General features: G+C 42.1%; 1 protein-coding gene across 4 annotated transcripts in view; it reads right to left on the bottom strand.

Annotated features, from left to right (window-relative positions):
* Positions 1–1,965: 1,965 nt before the first annotated feature.
* Positions 1,966–17,968, bottom strand: part of LOC128698752 (L-threonine 3-dehydrogenase-like) — a gene marked incomplete at its 3' end in the record, with an annotated part of 60,478 nt that continues 44,475 nt past the window's right edge. For 2 of the 4 annotated variants that reach the window (XM_070097679.1, XM_070097678.1), the window contains 4 exon segments: positions 1,966–2,125; positions 3,119–3,234; positions 3,662–3,743; positions 7,525–7,645. In XM_070097679.1, the coding sequence (XP_069953780.1) occupies positions 1,966–2,125; positions 3,119–3,234; positions 3,662–3,743; positions 7,525–7,644 (478 nt within the window). 4 annotated transcript variants of the gene reach the window in all.

The following is a 17,968-nucleotide window of genomic DNA, read 5'->3' as shown; positions in this document are numbered from 1 at the left end:
GTATCTGCATGATTGTTGACTGGGTTCAATAAAATGTATTTCGCGCAATATCTCATACTAGCTAATAATGTGGAGAAATTTTCTCCAGGAGGGGGATATCAGCCCCCTTCAGCCCTGAGGGGCCCAGCCCTCTCAGAAGGGGCAAACATCTTGTTTACTGCTACAGCAAGTAATTGATCCCAGATGTAATACCAGTATGTGACGTGGTCGAGCGACTGCTGCTCCTGGCAAGAGTCCAGTGTTGCAAAGTGTAGTTTAATAAGAGACAGTCCATCTCTTACCTTAGCAGGACAATTAAGGAAAATCCTGCTCCCACTTTGTTACCATGGTAAAGATAGTGTACATTGTTGTTTATGCTTAAGACAGCAAGAATCAAGCATTCTGCTTTGCTTCATGGAGGAAGTTTGGCAAGGAAGCAAAAAGTACTAGGTCAACTTTTCCTTTATGTTCTAGGGGCATTGCAGTGGCGTAGGATGCTGTGAGGTCAGATTACTTTTGACTCTACTGAGAGAGAGACATTGACATGCCAGGATAACCAACAAAGAACACTGTTCTGCGCGTTTTGCACAAAAGAATCTTAAACACTAACAGGGATGTGTGACCAGCTTCTTTAGTGACATTATGGTATGAGCAATTATTTATGAACAGTGTAACAATGAGTGTTGCGATCCAACAGAGTATAGTGGGACATTCTTCAAAGAACACTATTCTACAATCAAGACATCGGATATCCGGGCATAACTATGGGTCAGATACATATACCCAGGTAAGAGTACTGGTTCATAATGAGTACAATTGACTGTGCAGTTGAGTACAAGTTACGAATTAGTAACTCATCATAAAACCCCGGTGAGAAGCGGACCTTTGAGTCCACACACGTAAGTGTTGTCAGCAATCAGTGTCTGATATATGCTGACATAATACCCCCTAAGGGTAAATTATTATTAAGACATTTCCATTTCAGCCCGTTGCGAAGTGGTCAAGACAGCTTCTCAAGACCTCGCCTGCAGGGGCAGTTGTGTGGGCGATAGCTGTCTTATCAAGCTAAGTACCCCCTATATTTAAACTTTAACCTTGGCTGTTAAACAATTTCTCAACAATTTGGTCCTTCGAACCGGATAAAGGCCACACTGTGGTCCAAATATGTTGTACTACAGTGTACAAATAACCTACGAGCCAAGGTCCTTGATGTAAAACTAGTGTTTTACAATATAAATCAGAATAAATGAGTCCCTCCAGGCTCAATCACAGAATGGCAACCAAAAGAAAACGTGCACTCACCCAGTGTCCACCCAGCGGGAGCTGGGTGACTCATCCAACAAAAAATGGGGGATGGCACCCGTTATCCACTGCTCAAGCTCGAGAAAAGCTGACCAACCCTTACGGGTTTAGTGCTACCTTATTAATAATCCATATGCCTACTTGATGTGATGGTCTTACAGCACCTTCCTTCTACTGTTTGTTTCTCCTCATGTTCCCTTTTATCATATCTTTCTCCTCCAACCTTGTCCTGGAAATAAATGGTATAAAATACCGACACAATGGAAATATAAACACATATGCAGTATAATTTGATCCTTTATTGACAACGTTTCGCCCACACAGTGGGCTTTTTCAAGTCACAAACAGATCTGTTTGTGATTTGAAAAAGCCCACTGTGTGGGCGAAACGTTGTCAATAAAGGATCACATTATACTGCATATGTGTTTATATTTCCAACCTTGCCCTACCAGTTCTTTCTCCTCCACGTGTTCTACCATCTTTCTCTTTCACATGTGCCCTTCTTCCATTTCTTTCTCCTCAATCTGTGCCCTTTACATTTTCTTTCTCCTACATCCGTGTCCTTTCATCTCATTTTCCCATCACTTTCCCTGTTCCATCCTTTTCTTCCATCTCTTTCTTCTCCACCTGTGCCTTTATAATTTCCCCCCTCTGTCTGTCTCATGACTATAATAAATGCCATACCCATGGGTTCTAGGAGAACAGCTTGATCAGGTGTGAGGTTCTTGGTAAGTATGAAGCAGTAGCGAGCTGGAACACACGAGTACTGGCAGCAGCCACCCTGGTTAGAGCCTCGCCCGTGACCATACTGGCTCATCCTCTGACATATATCACCACGACCATCCTACAACATATTATTATTATTATTATTATTATTATTATAAATTTCACGGAGAGGATTTAACCTACAAGGGTCACTCTTTGATATCTCTGTTAACAATGCCAATGTTCAAGTAGTAAAAGATATATAACATTAATTCCAATATTATTACTACTGTATTATTGTGTATTATTACAACTGTATTAGTGGAGAAATACTGAACTGGTTACGTTCATCCACGGACCGGGGAATGAAACATAAGAATGGGAAGATTAGTTCTAATTATCTGGAGCGACAGCTCCTGAAAAATATTAAAACGTCACATTGAAAGGAATTTTCGGTCAGGAAACTGAACCCTAACTTTCACTTGATTAAAAATTAATGTCAGTGGAAGTGTCCCAGTTATTTATTTGATTAAATCTCCGGTACCTGGGAAAGGTACCCTAAATGTTAGTTTTAATTTTTTAAAAGTATGTTTACTAAATCAAAATTGCTTTTATAAACACTAAATTTTCATCTCCACTTCTCGCTGTTATTGTTCCGAGTTCTTTATGAAGTCTTGAAGACTTATAATAGCCAAGTAACGTACATACTCTTTAATGTATTGCAATTATTAAAATTATATTATTTAATTTACTATTTCCACATTAATTTTTTTATTACTATGTTATTACACCGGAAACCTACTATCATGCCCAGACACCCACCTGGATGCCCAGACACCCACCTGGATGCCAAGACACCCACCTGGATGACCAGACACCCACCTGGATGACCAGACACCCACCTAGATGCAAAGACACCCACCTAGATGCAAAGACACCCACCCGGATGCCAAGACACCCGCCCGGATGCCAAGACACCCACCTAGATGCCCAGATTCCCCCCTGGATTCCCAGACATCCACCTTGATGCTCATACACCCACCTGGATGCTCATACACCCACTTGTATGCCTAGACACCCACCTAGATGCCCAGAGACCCAGCTATATGCTACCATCGTTACACATGCTAACCTTACACTGGTAACAAGTGCCACAGTAGAAGTGGTTCTCCACAGCTACCCGCTGGCCCACCTGCACCTCCTTCACCTGTGATCCCACCTCCACCACCTGCCCTGTCGCCTCGTGACCTAGTGGAGAATGGGGGTAAGAGGAGTCTTGTTAATTATAGAAACATGTACAAATAAACTGAACAATGGAACAGCAGAAACGAGCCTAGGTGAGCAAAACTTCTCTAAAATAAAGAAGTGAAGTAAAAGGACACAAATGGAACTAATGTGACATTTTTTTTTGTGGCAACGTTTCGCTCTCCAGGAGCTTTATCAAGTCGTTACACTAATATGTAATTTCACTTACCCAACCAACTACCCACACCCGCCCCACATACACACACACAAAAAATATTACACACAAATGCACACAGACACACACACACACAGGCCAGGAGCTGTGAATCGACCCCTGCAAGCATATATTCGTGAGTATGGGTGAGTGAACACACACCTATAACCATATACACGTGATTGCATATATGTTATTACACAGGTCAACACTGACCTGGGATGAAGGGAAGCTTGGCTATGACACGAGCCCTGTCATTCCATTTCCACAGATTTATGTCCGACCCGCAGATGGACACCTGAAATGTCAATGACCTTCAGATGACTTGCGGAGACCTGACATAAAATAAGGACCTGATTTGACTTAAAAGTGATTGGGGAGTCTAGATGACCTTTTGAGACCTGAGATATAGAATAAAAAATAATTAGGCCTAAAAATATATTAGATTATTTCCAATCATTGCATTACAAAATATTCAATAATCAGAAAATCTGTAAGATGCACATCATTTTGGACAAAACTTAGTCTAACTTTAATAACTACATATTTTCATTTACTATTTTCTTGAGAGCCTATACATGGTTTTAACATGAAGTTACAAAAAAAAGATAAAGGTCACAACTTGCAAAAAAAAAAAAAAACGTTTTTGTCCAGTTTTAGAAAGGCGAGTGGAATTTATTTATAAACATATAAAACAATATTATGTAATATAAGTTAACTGATTATTTTAGCAGACATGTATTTAGAAGTGCAAAAATTATTGAAACTTTCTTGGTACAGCAACTATGTCTAAATGAAGAGGATTAAAACCTATCGTGCAATATATGGGAGGAAAAGAATAGTGGAGACAAGTACAGGAGGATGAATTAAAATGAAAACTCAGCAAGAAGGTTTTAAAATGTGTTTGAACGCAGAATATTGCTGACATGAATCATATTAAGGAAAAGAGGAAAAGAGGAATATCCACTAGGAATTTTTATTGACCTAAGAAAAGCTTTTGACACAGTAAACCACGAAATCCTACTCCACAAACTTGACCACTACGGTATAAGAGGCCATGCGCTTGCTTATTTCAAATCTTACATTACTAATAGGTATCAGTACGTCACCATTAAAGACACAGCATCAGCAACACGGCCACTTGATACTGGAGTTCCGCAGGGAAGTGTCCTTGGTCCCCTGCTCTTCCTCATATACATCAATGACCTTCCAAACGTATCCCAACACCTGAAACCCATTCTCTTTGCTGATGACACGACTTATGTCATCTCTCACCCTAATCTTGCCACCCTCAACACCATTGTGAATGAGGAGCTGATTAAAATATCGACTTGGATGACAGCCAATAAACTTACGCTTAACACTGACAAAACTTACTATATTATGTTTGGTAGCAGAGCAGGAGATGCACAAATTAACATTAAGATTGACAACACTCTAATTACCAGAAATAATGGGGGAAAATTCCTAGGCTTATACCTTGACAACAACCTGAATTTCAGCACCCATATCCAGCATATAACCAAAAAAGTATCCAAAACGGTTGGGATCCTCTCCAAGATACGATACTACGTGCCGCAAAATGCCCTTCTCACACTATACCACTCGCTTATTTATCCATACCTCACCTATGCTATTTGTGCTTGGGGATCAACTGCAGCAACACACCTAAAGCCAATAATAACCCAACAAAAAGCTGCAGTAAGAATAATCACTAAATCCCATCCCTGGCAGCACACCCCCCACTCTTCAAAGATCTAAACTTACTCCCAGTTCAGTACATCCACACTTACTACTGTGCAATCTATATCTACAGGGCCTTAAACTCTAATATCAACCTTGACCTAAATCGCTTTCTTGATAGTTGTGACAGAACCCACAGGCATAACACCAGAAACAAACATCTCTACGACATTCCCCATGTCCGACTAAACCTTTACAAAAATTCAATGTATGTCAAAGGCCCTAAAATCTGGAATACCCTACCTGAGAACTCTAGAACTGCAGACACATTCATCACCTTCAAAACTACCATTAGAAAACATCTTATCTCCCTGATACACCCCGCCAACTAACTACACGAATACCACCTGGTGGTTCACACTTACACTCGCTCACTCATTTGACCATAAACAGAAATATTAATCTCAGTCTTAAAATAATGAATCCTGTGATACTCCAATACTGAAACTATATACTGTGCCAAAACAAAAGCATTCACATTGCTAAACTCACAAACTAGTATTTAGTCACTTAGCCATAATACCAACTTACCTCATAATTTGTAATATTTTACAATTAAGAATAAAACTAAGTATGCCCGAAATGCCTAGCCATGCTAAGCGTTCTAGTGGTACACTCTGTAATCACAATTTTACTACATGTAAACCAAACAATAACCAAATTTCTGTAAACTCAGCATTGTAATCCTTATAGAGAATAAACTTTGAATTTCAACAGTAGATTTGGAGAATTTGGCAGATAGGGAACCTTTGGAATTATCTGGCACAGACTTCCAAACTGTTGGGGATTTTCAGTCCTGAAAAGACTGATGGACTGATCACATCGACTCCAGGCTGAGGGACTGACTACCTCAAACTCCTGATCTTCAGTCATTCTTCTCTGTATTGGACTGAGTAAGCCAATGGTTGGCTAAAAGTTTTCCACAATAAATATACCCAGGTGTTGAACAAGTGCCTAATTCATCATGTCAGTTTCTGAACCATTTATCTACACTCAGGTTGATCCGTGCACGGGGGATATCAAAGAGGTTTTTGTAACTTGTATTATACCTGTCACCCAAGGTAATCTATTATTTAATTATAAACTAGCATGATTAGAACTACCCATGAATGATCTAATTTGTTTTAATTAATTTGAAACCATATACCCAAAACACACATAGGTCATTCAACAAATAAAAGATTTTGGTTATACAATACAAATATACTTTACCAAGACAAAAAATAAAAGCTATATCCACCTGCAAGTGGTAAAATTATATATCAAAATCCCAACTCTTCATTAAACTCGAGACGGTAGTATAAATCTTAGTAAGCTTCACAGTTTATCAGCCACACTCGCAGGAGGGAGAGATACATGATTATATACACCTGGAAAATCCTAGAGGGACTAGTACCGAACTTGCACACGAAAATCACTCATTACGAAAGCAAAAGACTTGGCAGACGATGCACCATCCCCCCAATGAAAAGCAGGGGTGTCACTAGCACGTTAAGAGACCATACAATAAGTGTCAGGGGCCCGAGACTGTTCAACTGCCTCCCAGCACACATAAGGGGGATTACCAACAGACCCCTGGCAGTCTTCAAGCTGGCACTGGACAAGCACCTAAAGTCAGTTCCGGATCAGCCGGGCTGTGGCTCGTATGTTGGTTTGCGTGCAGCCAGCAGCAACAGCCTGGTTGATCAGGCTCTGATCCACCAGGAGGCCTGGTCTCAGACCGGGCCGCGGGGGCGTTGACCCCCGGAACTCTCTCCAGGTACAACAAAGTCATCCTAAACAGATACGTCATGGAACTAAACACTCCCCATACAATACAATATATACTAATACAAAATACGCATAATACTAGGCGCACACAAAAATATACATTATATATTAGCGCTGACGCCTAAACATAAAATTTCAATATTTTTACAGATTCAAACATGCACCTGCGCGTTTGAATTTCACTCTTCACTGTCGTCGAATTTTTGAGTAAGTTGTCTGAACGTTAGAAGCTCTGACACTGACGATTTTGGAAGGTATCGAACCATTCCAGGATGCTGGGAATGAGTTCAACAACTTTGGTTATAGGACACGTGGACATGCCAATTTTCCCAAAGATTTGTGTTCTCGTTACCGTATGTATGTGTTTTAAATTTGAAGTCATTTGGATGAGGCGCTCTTGAGTTATGAGCAAAATAAAATAAATATCGAAGGAAAAAATAGTACTAGTACTAATTAAAACAATAATAATATTAGGCAGGGTCGTAAATGACCAAGATCTAGTTCCTTTCGACCTAAGTTACGCGCATATTTATGACCAATTATACATCATGTGTTGCTGAACTTACCCTATCAACTTTGATGATGACCTCGTCTGGCCCCGGGGTAGGCACTGGACGGGTCACCAGATCAAATCCCTCGTCCTCCCTCTGCTTCACCAAACACATCATTTCCTTGGGTAGGGACATCCTGAGGCAAAATGGAAGGAGTTTGGAGGAATCGAGGGAAAGGAGAGGAACGAGGAAGGAAGGGAGGGAAATGAGATATGGGTATAACGTTAATGAACATTAGGGCTTTTGTTATAAAACCTTCATGAGAAGTTAGCTCACTTAATAAATCAACTAGAGTTAGCTATTGTGTATGTGTATTACACACACACACACACACATTATATATATAAAGTTCTAGAGGTACCACCTCTAGAACTTTACTGGGGACCCTTATCCTCAAAGAAGACAATAAACGTACCTCAGGGAAAACTCAAGGTTCTCCCCGGAGCTGTTTGAATATTTTCTTCTCCTACCACCCCTATAATTATTATATATGTACTTTATTAATAGACAGAATACATTGATAGAAAACACAAACATGAGTACATTGGTACAATATATCAAAGGTTATGAATCTCCTCCAGCTCCTCCGAAACCGGACGCGAGCCCAGTATGCAGCATGCATTTCCCCTCTGGATGGCCACGCTGAAGCGCTAGAACATAAAAGTGGCTACCCTTGGGTCCCTGGTGGCGTCGATGAGTCTGGAACCCAGTTCTTTAAGAAAACGTGTGGCACGCTTTCCCCATGATCCCAAGGTCTCTGATCCCACTGGGACAAATTGATACTGTTGGCTTCTGTCCCTGTACCTCCCGATCTTGTACTCCTCCCTGTGGTCAGGGAGTTTGGCCTATTTAGCAAGGGAGAACTTTGCCGAATTAGCAGAATGAAAATTTGTTTTTGTCATAAATCAGAGGAAATCGCACTGAGCACAACAACAATATATATTTCATTTATTTTATGTGGGCTGTGTCCCTTAGTTAGTTTAATATGTTTATTATGCACCCCATACCCATCCTGTGGGCGGTAGTCAAAAGATTACAGAGGTACATAATTGGTCCAGGGACTGGACTCCAAAGTTTTGATAGCTGAGCAAGTTACAGAGGTAATGAACTCACAATTTACAAAGGTAATGAACTCACAATTTACAAAGGTAATGAACTCACAATTTACAAAGGTAATGAACTCCAGGTAAGTCTGGTCACAATCATGACAAGTTACAAAGGTATTTACAGATTACAGAGGTACGTAATGGGTCCAGGGACTGGGCCCCCAAAGTTTTGATAGCTGAACTAGGTACAAAGGTAATGAGCTCACAAGTTACAAAGGTAATGAATTCTGTAGAATGGTTACTTACGTTTATACTTTGGCTACAATCATGAACAAATTATAGAGTAATGAGCAATTCACACTTCCACACCCGGTCACAACTGTAATGAGTTATTGGTGCAAATATTGATTGTTGAGTCACACACCACACACACACACACACACACACACACTTTAGTTTAATATCTTTATGCACCCCATACCCATCCTGTGGGCGGTAGTCAAAAGATTACAAAGGTACATAATGGGTCCAGTGACTGGACCCCAAAGTTATGATAGCTGAACTAGTTACAAAGGTAATGAACTCCAGGTAGATCTGGTCACTAATCATGGCAAGTTACAGAGGTAATGAATCAGCTTCACTCCTATACATGGTTACAGTCATGAACAAATTACAAAGTAATGAACCACTGATACGTCTACACCTGGTCACAATTGTAATGAGTTATAAATACAAATATTAAGTGGATCATACACCCACACTAGTGCGCGCACGCACATACACACACGAGGGCGCACGCACGGACACGGCTGTGTCCCGTGGCTCGGTAGGCAACGCTCTTCCTTCACACACTGAGTGTTGATCGATTCCCGGCAAAAGTGGAAACATTGGGCGTGTTTCCTTACACATGCTGTCCCTGTTCACCTAGCTAGCATAAATAGGTACCTGGGTGTAAGTCAACTGGTGTGGGTCGCATCCTGGGGAACAAGACTGAAGGATCCCCATTCCCTCCAGGTATACCCGAATGGAAATAAGACAAACGGTCCTCAATGACGAACTGACTTTATTGGGTTATCCTAAGTGGCTAACCCTCTGGGGTTAAAAATCCGAAAATCTTAACTCTTATCTTATCCATCCTAACACAGCAGAAGTTAGCTAAAAAAAATACGCTGGTTTAAGAGAGATTAGGTGAGATTTCTAAGCGAGTTTTAGTTCAAAAATAAAAACCTTTATCATTGTCAATTAAAAAATTATTAACTTCCATTCTGTATATGACTTTTTGCAGAAAGTCAACAGAAGTAAATGAGATACGGGTGTATATAGACATGTATATATAAATGGTATATATATATATATATATATATATATATATATATATATATATATATATATATATATATATATATATATATATATACATATATATACTGTATATATATATATATATATATCACACACAAAAAAATGAAATACAATCGCAAACAGACGATCATAAGAGTGTAAAACAAGCCACGTGGCTTGTTCTGCATATACACAAAAATAACCCGCATATGGGAGATTAAACTTACGAAAACGTTTAGGTTCAAAATAACTGGTTCATGTCCAAAGTCGGACCAGTACCTGTATTTCCTAACTTTTCCTACGTTTTATGCTTTTCTGATTCTACACAGTTCATTAAATAAATTTCCGAATGCTGTAACATTGGCTAGGGGTTTGATGGCGCAACCTTGTAATCCGATGACTCTGAGGATCACTGATGCAGGACTCCCCATGTTGAGTGGGCGTCCGCATTAACTGGCATCAATATGGCCACTCTTGGGAAGTTGAGGGTGTCCAGGTTGTCTAAGGAGGTGTGAACCGGCCAGGGGGGAAACCCAGCAGCCAAAAGCACCCGTGTCGAGCAGTAGTGGGATCGCGCTGAACGAAAACTGAATGAAACTATCCAAATATACATATGGCCTACCTTCCTACCTGGAGGGTGTCCGGGGGTCAACGCCCCCGCAGCCCAGTCTTTAACCAGGCCCCCCCAGTGGATCAGGGCCTGAACGACCAGGCGTCCCAGTGGATCAGGGCCTGAACGACCAGGCCTCTCAGTGGATCCCCTCCAGGTAACTCCAGGATCAGGGCCTGAACGACCAGACCTCCCAGTGGATCAGGGCCTGAACGACCAGGCCTCCCAGTGGATCCCCTCCAGGTAACTCCAGGATCAGGGCCTGAACGACCAGACCTCCCAGTGGATCAGGGCCTGAACGACCAGGCCTCTCAGTGGATCCCCTCCAGGTAACTCCAGGATCAGGGCCTGAACGACCAGGCCTCTCAGTGGATCAGGTCCTGAACGACCAGGCCTCCCAGTGGATCAGGGCCTGAACGACCAGACCTCCCAGTGGATCAGGGCCTGAATGACCAGGCCTCCCAGTGGATCAGGGCCTGAACGACCAGACCTCCCAGTGGATCAGGTCCTGAACGACCAGACCTCCCAGTGGATCAGTGCCTGAACGACCAGACCTCCCAGTGGATCAGGGCCTGAACGACCAGGCCTCCAGTGGATCAGGGCCTGAACGACCAGACCTCCCAGTGGATCAGAGCCTGAACGACCAGGCCTCCAGTGGATCAGGGCCTGAACGACCAGACCTCCCAGTGGATCAGGGCCTGAACGACCAGACCTCCCAGTGGATCAGGGCCTGAACGACCAGACCTCCCAGTGGATCAGGGCCTGAACGACCAGACCTCCCAGTGGATCAGGGCCTGAACGACCAGACCTCCCAGTGGATCAGGGCCTGAACGACCAGACCTCCCAGTGGATCAGGGCCTGAACGACCAGGCCTCCAGTGGATCAGGGCCTGAACGACCAGGCCTCCAGTGGATCAGGGCCTGAACGACCAGGCCTCCCAGTGGATCAGGGCCTGAACGACCAGGCCTCCCAGTGGATCAGGGCCTGAACGACCAGGCCTCCCAGTGGATCAGGGCCTGAACGACCAGACCTCCCAGTGGATCAGGGCCTGAACGACCAGGCCTCCCAGTGGATCAGGGCCTGAACGACCAGGCCTCCCAGTGGATCAGGGCCTGAACGACCAGGCCTCCAGTGGATCAGGGCCTGAACGACCAGGCCTCCCAGGGGTATATATATGCAATAAGATCACAGTAAACAGGTGATTTCAGGTGATACACTGGACAAATAATAATTTTTAAATTTTCTTGGGTAGAATAGTTTGTGGGTGAGTTGTGCAAAGGACCTATCCAGTTGGGTCGGCGCGCGTCAGGTGTTTAACCGTTGTGGGATCTGATAGTGAGGTGTTGGCCAGACCCCTTATATAGCTTCTTTGGATGATTTACTTTCATAGTTCCTTGATAATGTGAGTAGTCACGAAAGCGCTTGGAATTTTTCTATTCTTTCAGAGTGGTTGTTTTGCATTATATATATATATATATATATATATATATATATATATATATATATATATATATATATATATATATATATATATATAAATTTTTTAAATATTAGCAGTAACTAGTCACATCCTGGAGAAGGTACCTAAATATGAGCCCCACACCTAAACCTACGTTACAAACCCAGCAAAAGAAATGCCTAAATAAAAACTTGTACTATAGTTTCTTACATAATATATTATATTAGTTAAAAGGACACAGTTGCAACTAATGCGACATTTTATTGTGGCAACGTTTCGCTCTCCAGGAGCTTCGTCAAGCGTAATGGCTTGACAAAGCTCCTGGAGAGCGAAATGTTGCCATAATAAAATGTCGCATTAGTTGCAATTGTGTCCTTTTTAGCTAACATGTTGTCGGTAACTCTACCTTACGCAAGGTCATATGGACTACGCTTGCTCTTCATGCTACTCTGCCTTGACAAAAAAAAAACTGAAAGATAAACTGCAAATTACCCAGAACAAAATGGTAAGATTCATCCTGGACCTGGTCCAAGAGAACATGTAGGCCAGGATGAATTACAACAATTGGAAATGATGAATGTTGAAGATAGAGTAAAACAACTGAAGTTAAATCAAGTTTATAAAACTACTCACAATGTCCAGAATATCTGTCAATTTTGTCAAGGCTGGGTACCAGAGCAGTCATAATACTAGAGGGAGAGAGCACTTTGTAGTAACCACAGTCAGTGGCCAGGATTCAAACACCTTATGTTGTACGGCCATATTATTATTATAATCAAGGGGAAGCGCTAAACCCGGAGGATTATACAGCGCCTGGGGGGGATGTGGAAGGCATTCAGGCTTAATTCGGGGAACTGGAGCAGAGATCCAATTCCCTAAATCAAGAGCCCCTCACCAATATCAAGGAACCTTCCTTGAGGGGTACGGCCATAAAGGAATGGATCAGACTGCCTGCACATGTACTCACCTAATTGTGGCCCCGTCATATCATTAGCCAGTTCAAGAAGAGCCAAAAAGTACCTAATGAATGTAGCGACAGAAAGGGAGGAGAATGTTTTTTTTTTTTTAGCAAACACACATGTAAATGTAAATAACTCTTTTTATCTTATTCCTTGTACATATCCTTTATAGTATAATAAGATATTATCTCTTTCATAGTATAATAATAAGGTATTAAAAGGACCCCAATGGAAATAACTCACTGCTATGTATGATAATCTATGTAACTGTATTTGTGTATGCATTATTATAATATATTATGGTTAACACTAATCAAATGCCTTTTGCAAGCCCAGGGTCACAATACCTATAATATTCCCTAACGACATTTGAGTTATCAGGTACTCCATCCGATTAATTAGGAAGGTGTTGGTCGAGTAAGATCTCCCGACGCCTGATCGGTAACTATGGAGAATGTCATTAATTAAGACACTTAACTACTTCAGTTTAATATCTCTATTATGCACCCCACACCCATCTTGTGGGCGGTAGTTAATCACAGAGGTACATAATGAGTCCAGGCAATGAACCATTTACACGTCTACACATGATCAGAGGTATATAGTAGGTCCAGGGACTTAACTACTTGGTAATAGACCGCTTACTCTAGAATTTTGGACATCACACTGAGTATATACTAACAGACCTATAGCTATTGAAATAAGACCTACTTTTTTTTTCCTTAAAAGGGGGTAACTCTGGCCTCCTTGAACCTCTCCGGCACACTACTGGTGGTGGACAAACTTATTATGTCAGCAATGAGAACTTCCAATTTGGAGGAATGTAATCCGTTATCTCAAGGTTGAAGCCAAGAATACCCAGAGACAATACCACTTATAAGATAAGAGTTATTCAGTAAGTATGCAACTGATTTCAGAAAATTAAATTTATATGTATTAGTTCTAGGAGACAAATCAGTGACAATATAGTGTAATTATGAAAACCATGTAGCATTACCTGATAGAATATGTAATTCTCCTGTACCTACTGCTTTGCATATAAAGGGCTTTTGGAATGTACACCCAACCATTATATTCTTCTGTACAACCATGAAATTTGCCAAAATAAATATCTTTATCTTTATTTATCTTTAAAGTAATTTGACAAAGTGTAATTATTCCAGAGCGCTTCACCAGGATTAAGGCAGTATTAAGGCAGCTGTAGCTCACTGACCGCACTGAAGGAAGTTGTTACCAAAGCACACCATTCTACGACTGTTCTTTAATTCTGCACCTGAAACGCATTGCTTTTAAACCTCATTTTATGATGCTCTTCTGATCATACATGGTTCGTTAAATAAATTTCCGAAGGTTGTGCTATCGGCTGGGGTTGGTGGCGCAACCTTGTAATCCGGCGACTCGGAAGCCTAGGCCAGTGGACGGCTTGAGGTGAGGATCACTGGTGCAGGACTCCCCATGTTGAGTGGGCGTCCGCATTAAGCTTGGCATCAATATGGCCACTCTTGGGAAGTCGAGGGTGTCCAGGTTGTCTAAGGAGGTGTGAACCGGGCCAGGGGGGAAACCCAGCAGCCAAAAGCACCCGTGTCGAGCAGTAGTGGGATCGCGCCCGTGAGTGGGCGGCCTGTAGCAGCCTTGCCAATACAGGCGGACTTGGTCTTTTTTTCAGTATTAACGGTAACTAGTCACATTCTGGAAAGCTGGAAAGGGTTGGACCCTTAAACGTGGATCCAACACCTAAACCTATGTTACAAAGCCATTCAAGGAAATGCCTAAATAAAAACTTAATGGGGAGAAAGATTAGGATACATGATAATATACACTTGGAAAATCCTAGAGGGATTAGTACCAAATTTGCACATGAAAATTATTCCCTCCGAAAGCAAAGACTCGACAGGCGGTGCACCAACACCTCAATGAAAAGCAGGAACACCACGAGTTTACCTGGAGAGAGTTCCAGGGGTCAACGCCCCCGCGGCCCGGTCTGTGACCAGGCCTCATGGTGGATCAGGGCCTGATCAACCAGGCTGTTACTGCTGGCTGCATGCAATCCAACGTACGAACCACAGCCCAGCTGATCAGGTACTGACTTTAGGTGCTTGTATAGTGTCTGCCTGAAGACAGCCAGGGGCCTATTGGTAATCCCCCTCATGTTTGCTGGGAAGCAGTTGAACAGTCTTGGTCCCCTGACACTTATTGTGTTGTCTCTTAACGTGCTAGTGACACCCCTGCTTTTCATTGGGGGGATGTTGCATCGTCTGCCGAGTCTTTTGCTTTCGTAGGGAGTAACTTTCGTGAGCAAGTTTGGTACTAGTTCCTCTAGGATTTTCCAGGTGTATGTAATCATGTATCTCTCCCGCCTGCGTTCCAGGGAGTACAGGTTCAGGAACTTCAAGCGCTCCCAGTAATTGAGGTGTTTTATCTCCGTTATGTGCGCCGTGAAGGTTCTCCGTACATTTTCTAGGTCAGTAATTTCACCTGCCTTGAAAGGTGCTGTTAGTGTGCAGCAATATTCCAGCCTAGATAGAACAAGCGACCTGAAGAGTGTCATCATCGGTTTGACATCCCTAGTTTTGAAGGTTCTCATTATCCATCCTGTCATTATCAAATGGTATACAATATCGACAAGTTGGTAGATAAGACACATAGGCAACATTTAGGCAACTTTATTCCGAAACGTTTCGCCTACACAGTAAGCTTCTTCAGTCGAGTACAGAAAGCAGGCGGGAGCAGTAGAGATGTGTAGACGATGTAATCAGTCCATCACCCTTGAAGTCGTAGATTTGAGGTTGTCAGTCCCTCAGCCTGGAGAAGTTCTGTTCCAAAGTCTGGAACTAACTGAAGATCAAGTGACAGTGTTGAGACTTAAATACTATCGGAAGGAGATGTGCAGAGTAGTAGTAGTGAGAGTGTAGCCACTGAGAGGTCAGGTCCCTCTCAGATCAAACAGTTCTCATTTGAAAAAGTTGTCCAACGTGTTTTCTCTTCTGTACCAAGATGCCATTGTGTTGCAGTGTCTGACAGAGTGATTATCAAATGGTATACAATACCGACAAGTTGATAGACAAGACACGGTGCTGTGGCTGACATCCTTGTCTATGTCAGATATGAGGATGAGGAACAAGATGGGAGAGAGTACTGTGCCTTGTGGAACATAGCTTTTCACCGTAGCCGCCTCAGACTTTATTGACTACTACTATTTGTGTTCTATTTGTCAGGAAATTATAGCGCATTTTGTGCGCTATTACGTCAAGACTGTTCAACTGCCTCCCAGTACAAAGGGGATTATCAATAGATCCCTGGCTGTCTTCAAGAAGGCGCTGGACAGACGACAAATAGTCAGTACCCGACCAGCCGGTCTGTGGTTCATACGTCAGGTTACGTGCGACCAGCAGTAACAGCCTGGTTGATCAGGCCTTGATCCACCACGAAGCCTGGTCACAGGCCGGGCTGCGGGGGCGGTGACCCCGAAACCCTCTCCAGGTACACTCCAAATATCTTGTTGCATCCTAGACACCTGGGATAACTATGACGAACTGAGCGAAACTATCCAAATATACATTATGACCCCTTATGTCTTTTGCATTCCCAATGTACCAGTTGAAATAAATACTAGGTAATTTACTCATAAAGGTACTATGTACGATAATTTCTGTAACTGTATTTGTGTGTACCTGCACCTAAATAAATGTACTTATTCCAACTCCCCCACAAAAAAAAAAAAAAAATGTGACGGGAATAAGTTTATTCAAGTACATGTACACATACAGTTATATAAATTTGACAGGAAATCTTGAGTGAAACTTTCTTGATACGATTCAGGACTACTTTTTAAAGCAGTTTGTGACATAACCAGCTAGAGGAAATTATCTGCCTGACTTAGTTCTTGTTAACAAGGAATCACTAATTAATAATCTTGAGGTTAATGATGAGCTTGGGGAAAGCAATCATAAATCGCCCAGTTTCAGTATTCAATAACTGCAATCAAGTCTCTGTCCCTGACTGAAGCTTGGCTGATTTCACAGGACTGAGAAATTACCTGGGTAGGTTGAACTGGAAGATATGACTGAGTCAGGTAGATGGTGATGATTGCAAAGATGACGTTTTTCAGAACATAGTTCTAGCTGCATTGACAAGAAGTGTAACTCTGACCTTGAACCCCTTCTGGCACGGTGGTGATGGACAAATTTATTACACGCGCAATGGTGACTGGTATTTCAGAGGTATCTTATGTTATCTCAAGGATGAAGCCAAGAATAACCAGAGACAAAGCCACTTAAGATAAGAGTTATTCAGGAAATATGCAACTGATTTTAGAAAAATAAATTTATATATTAGTTCTAGGAGACATATAAATTAATAACAATATAGTTCAACTAAGCTAACCTGACAGTGTAATTTATTCCAGAGCGCCTCACCAGTATTAACCCTTAAACTGTCCAAGCAGATCTATGTTTACATGCGTAGTGCTCCCAAAGTAGATCTAGGTTTTTTTACATATTTTCAAATATAACAAAAAAAAAGTAGATCAAAGTTTTTTTTACACGTTTTCCAATGTAAAAAAAAAAGATCTACTTTTTTTTTACATACTTTCAAATGTTGAAAAAACGTAGATCTACGTTTGGACAGTTTAAGGGTTAAGGCAGCTGGAGGCTCACCGAAGGGAGTTACCAGAGCACACCTTTCTACAACTGTTCTTTAATTTTGCACCTAAAACGCATTGCTTTTCCTCAGTTTATGCGCAACCTTGTAATCCGGCGACTCGGAGGCCTAGACAGTGGACGGCTTGAGGTGAGGATCACTGTGGCAGGACTCCCTTGTTGAGTGGGCATCCGCATTAAGCTTGGCATCAATATGGCTACTCTTGGGAAGTCGAGGGTGTCCAGGGTGTCTAAAGTGTGAACCGGGCCAGGGGGGGAAACCCAGCAGCCAAAAAGCACCCGTGTCGAGCAGTAGTGGGATCGCGCCTGTGAGTGGGCGGCCTGTAGCAGCCTTGCCAATATAGGCAGACTTAGTCTTTTTAAATCGAACTTATTTTTTGTCCAGT

The sequence above is a fragment of the Cherax quadricarinatus genome, chromosome 59 (genome assembly GCF_038502225.1).
Source record: "Cherax quadricarinatus isolate ZL_2023a chromosome 59, ASM3850222v1, whole genome shotgun sequence".
NCBI lineage: Eukaryota > Metazoa > Arthropoda > Malacostraca > Decapoda > Parastacidae > Cherax > Cherax quadricarinatus.
This window is presented reverse-complemented; position numbering and strand designations above follow the sequence as displayed.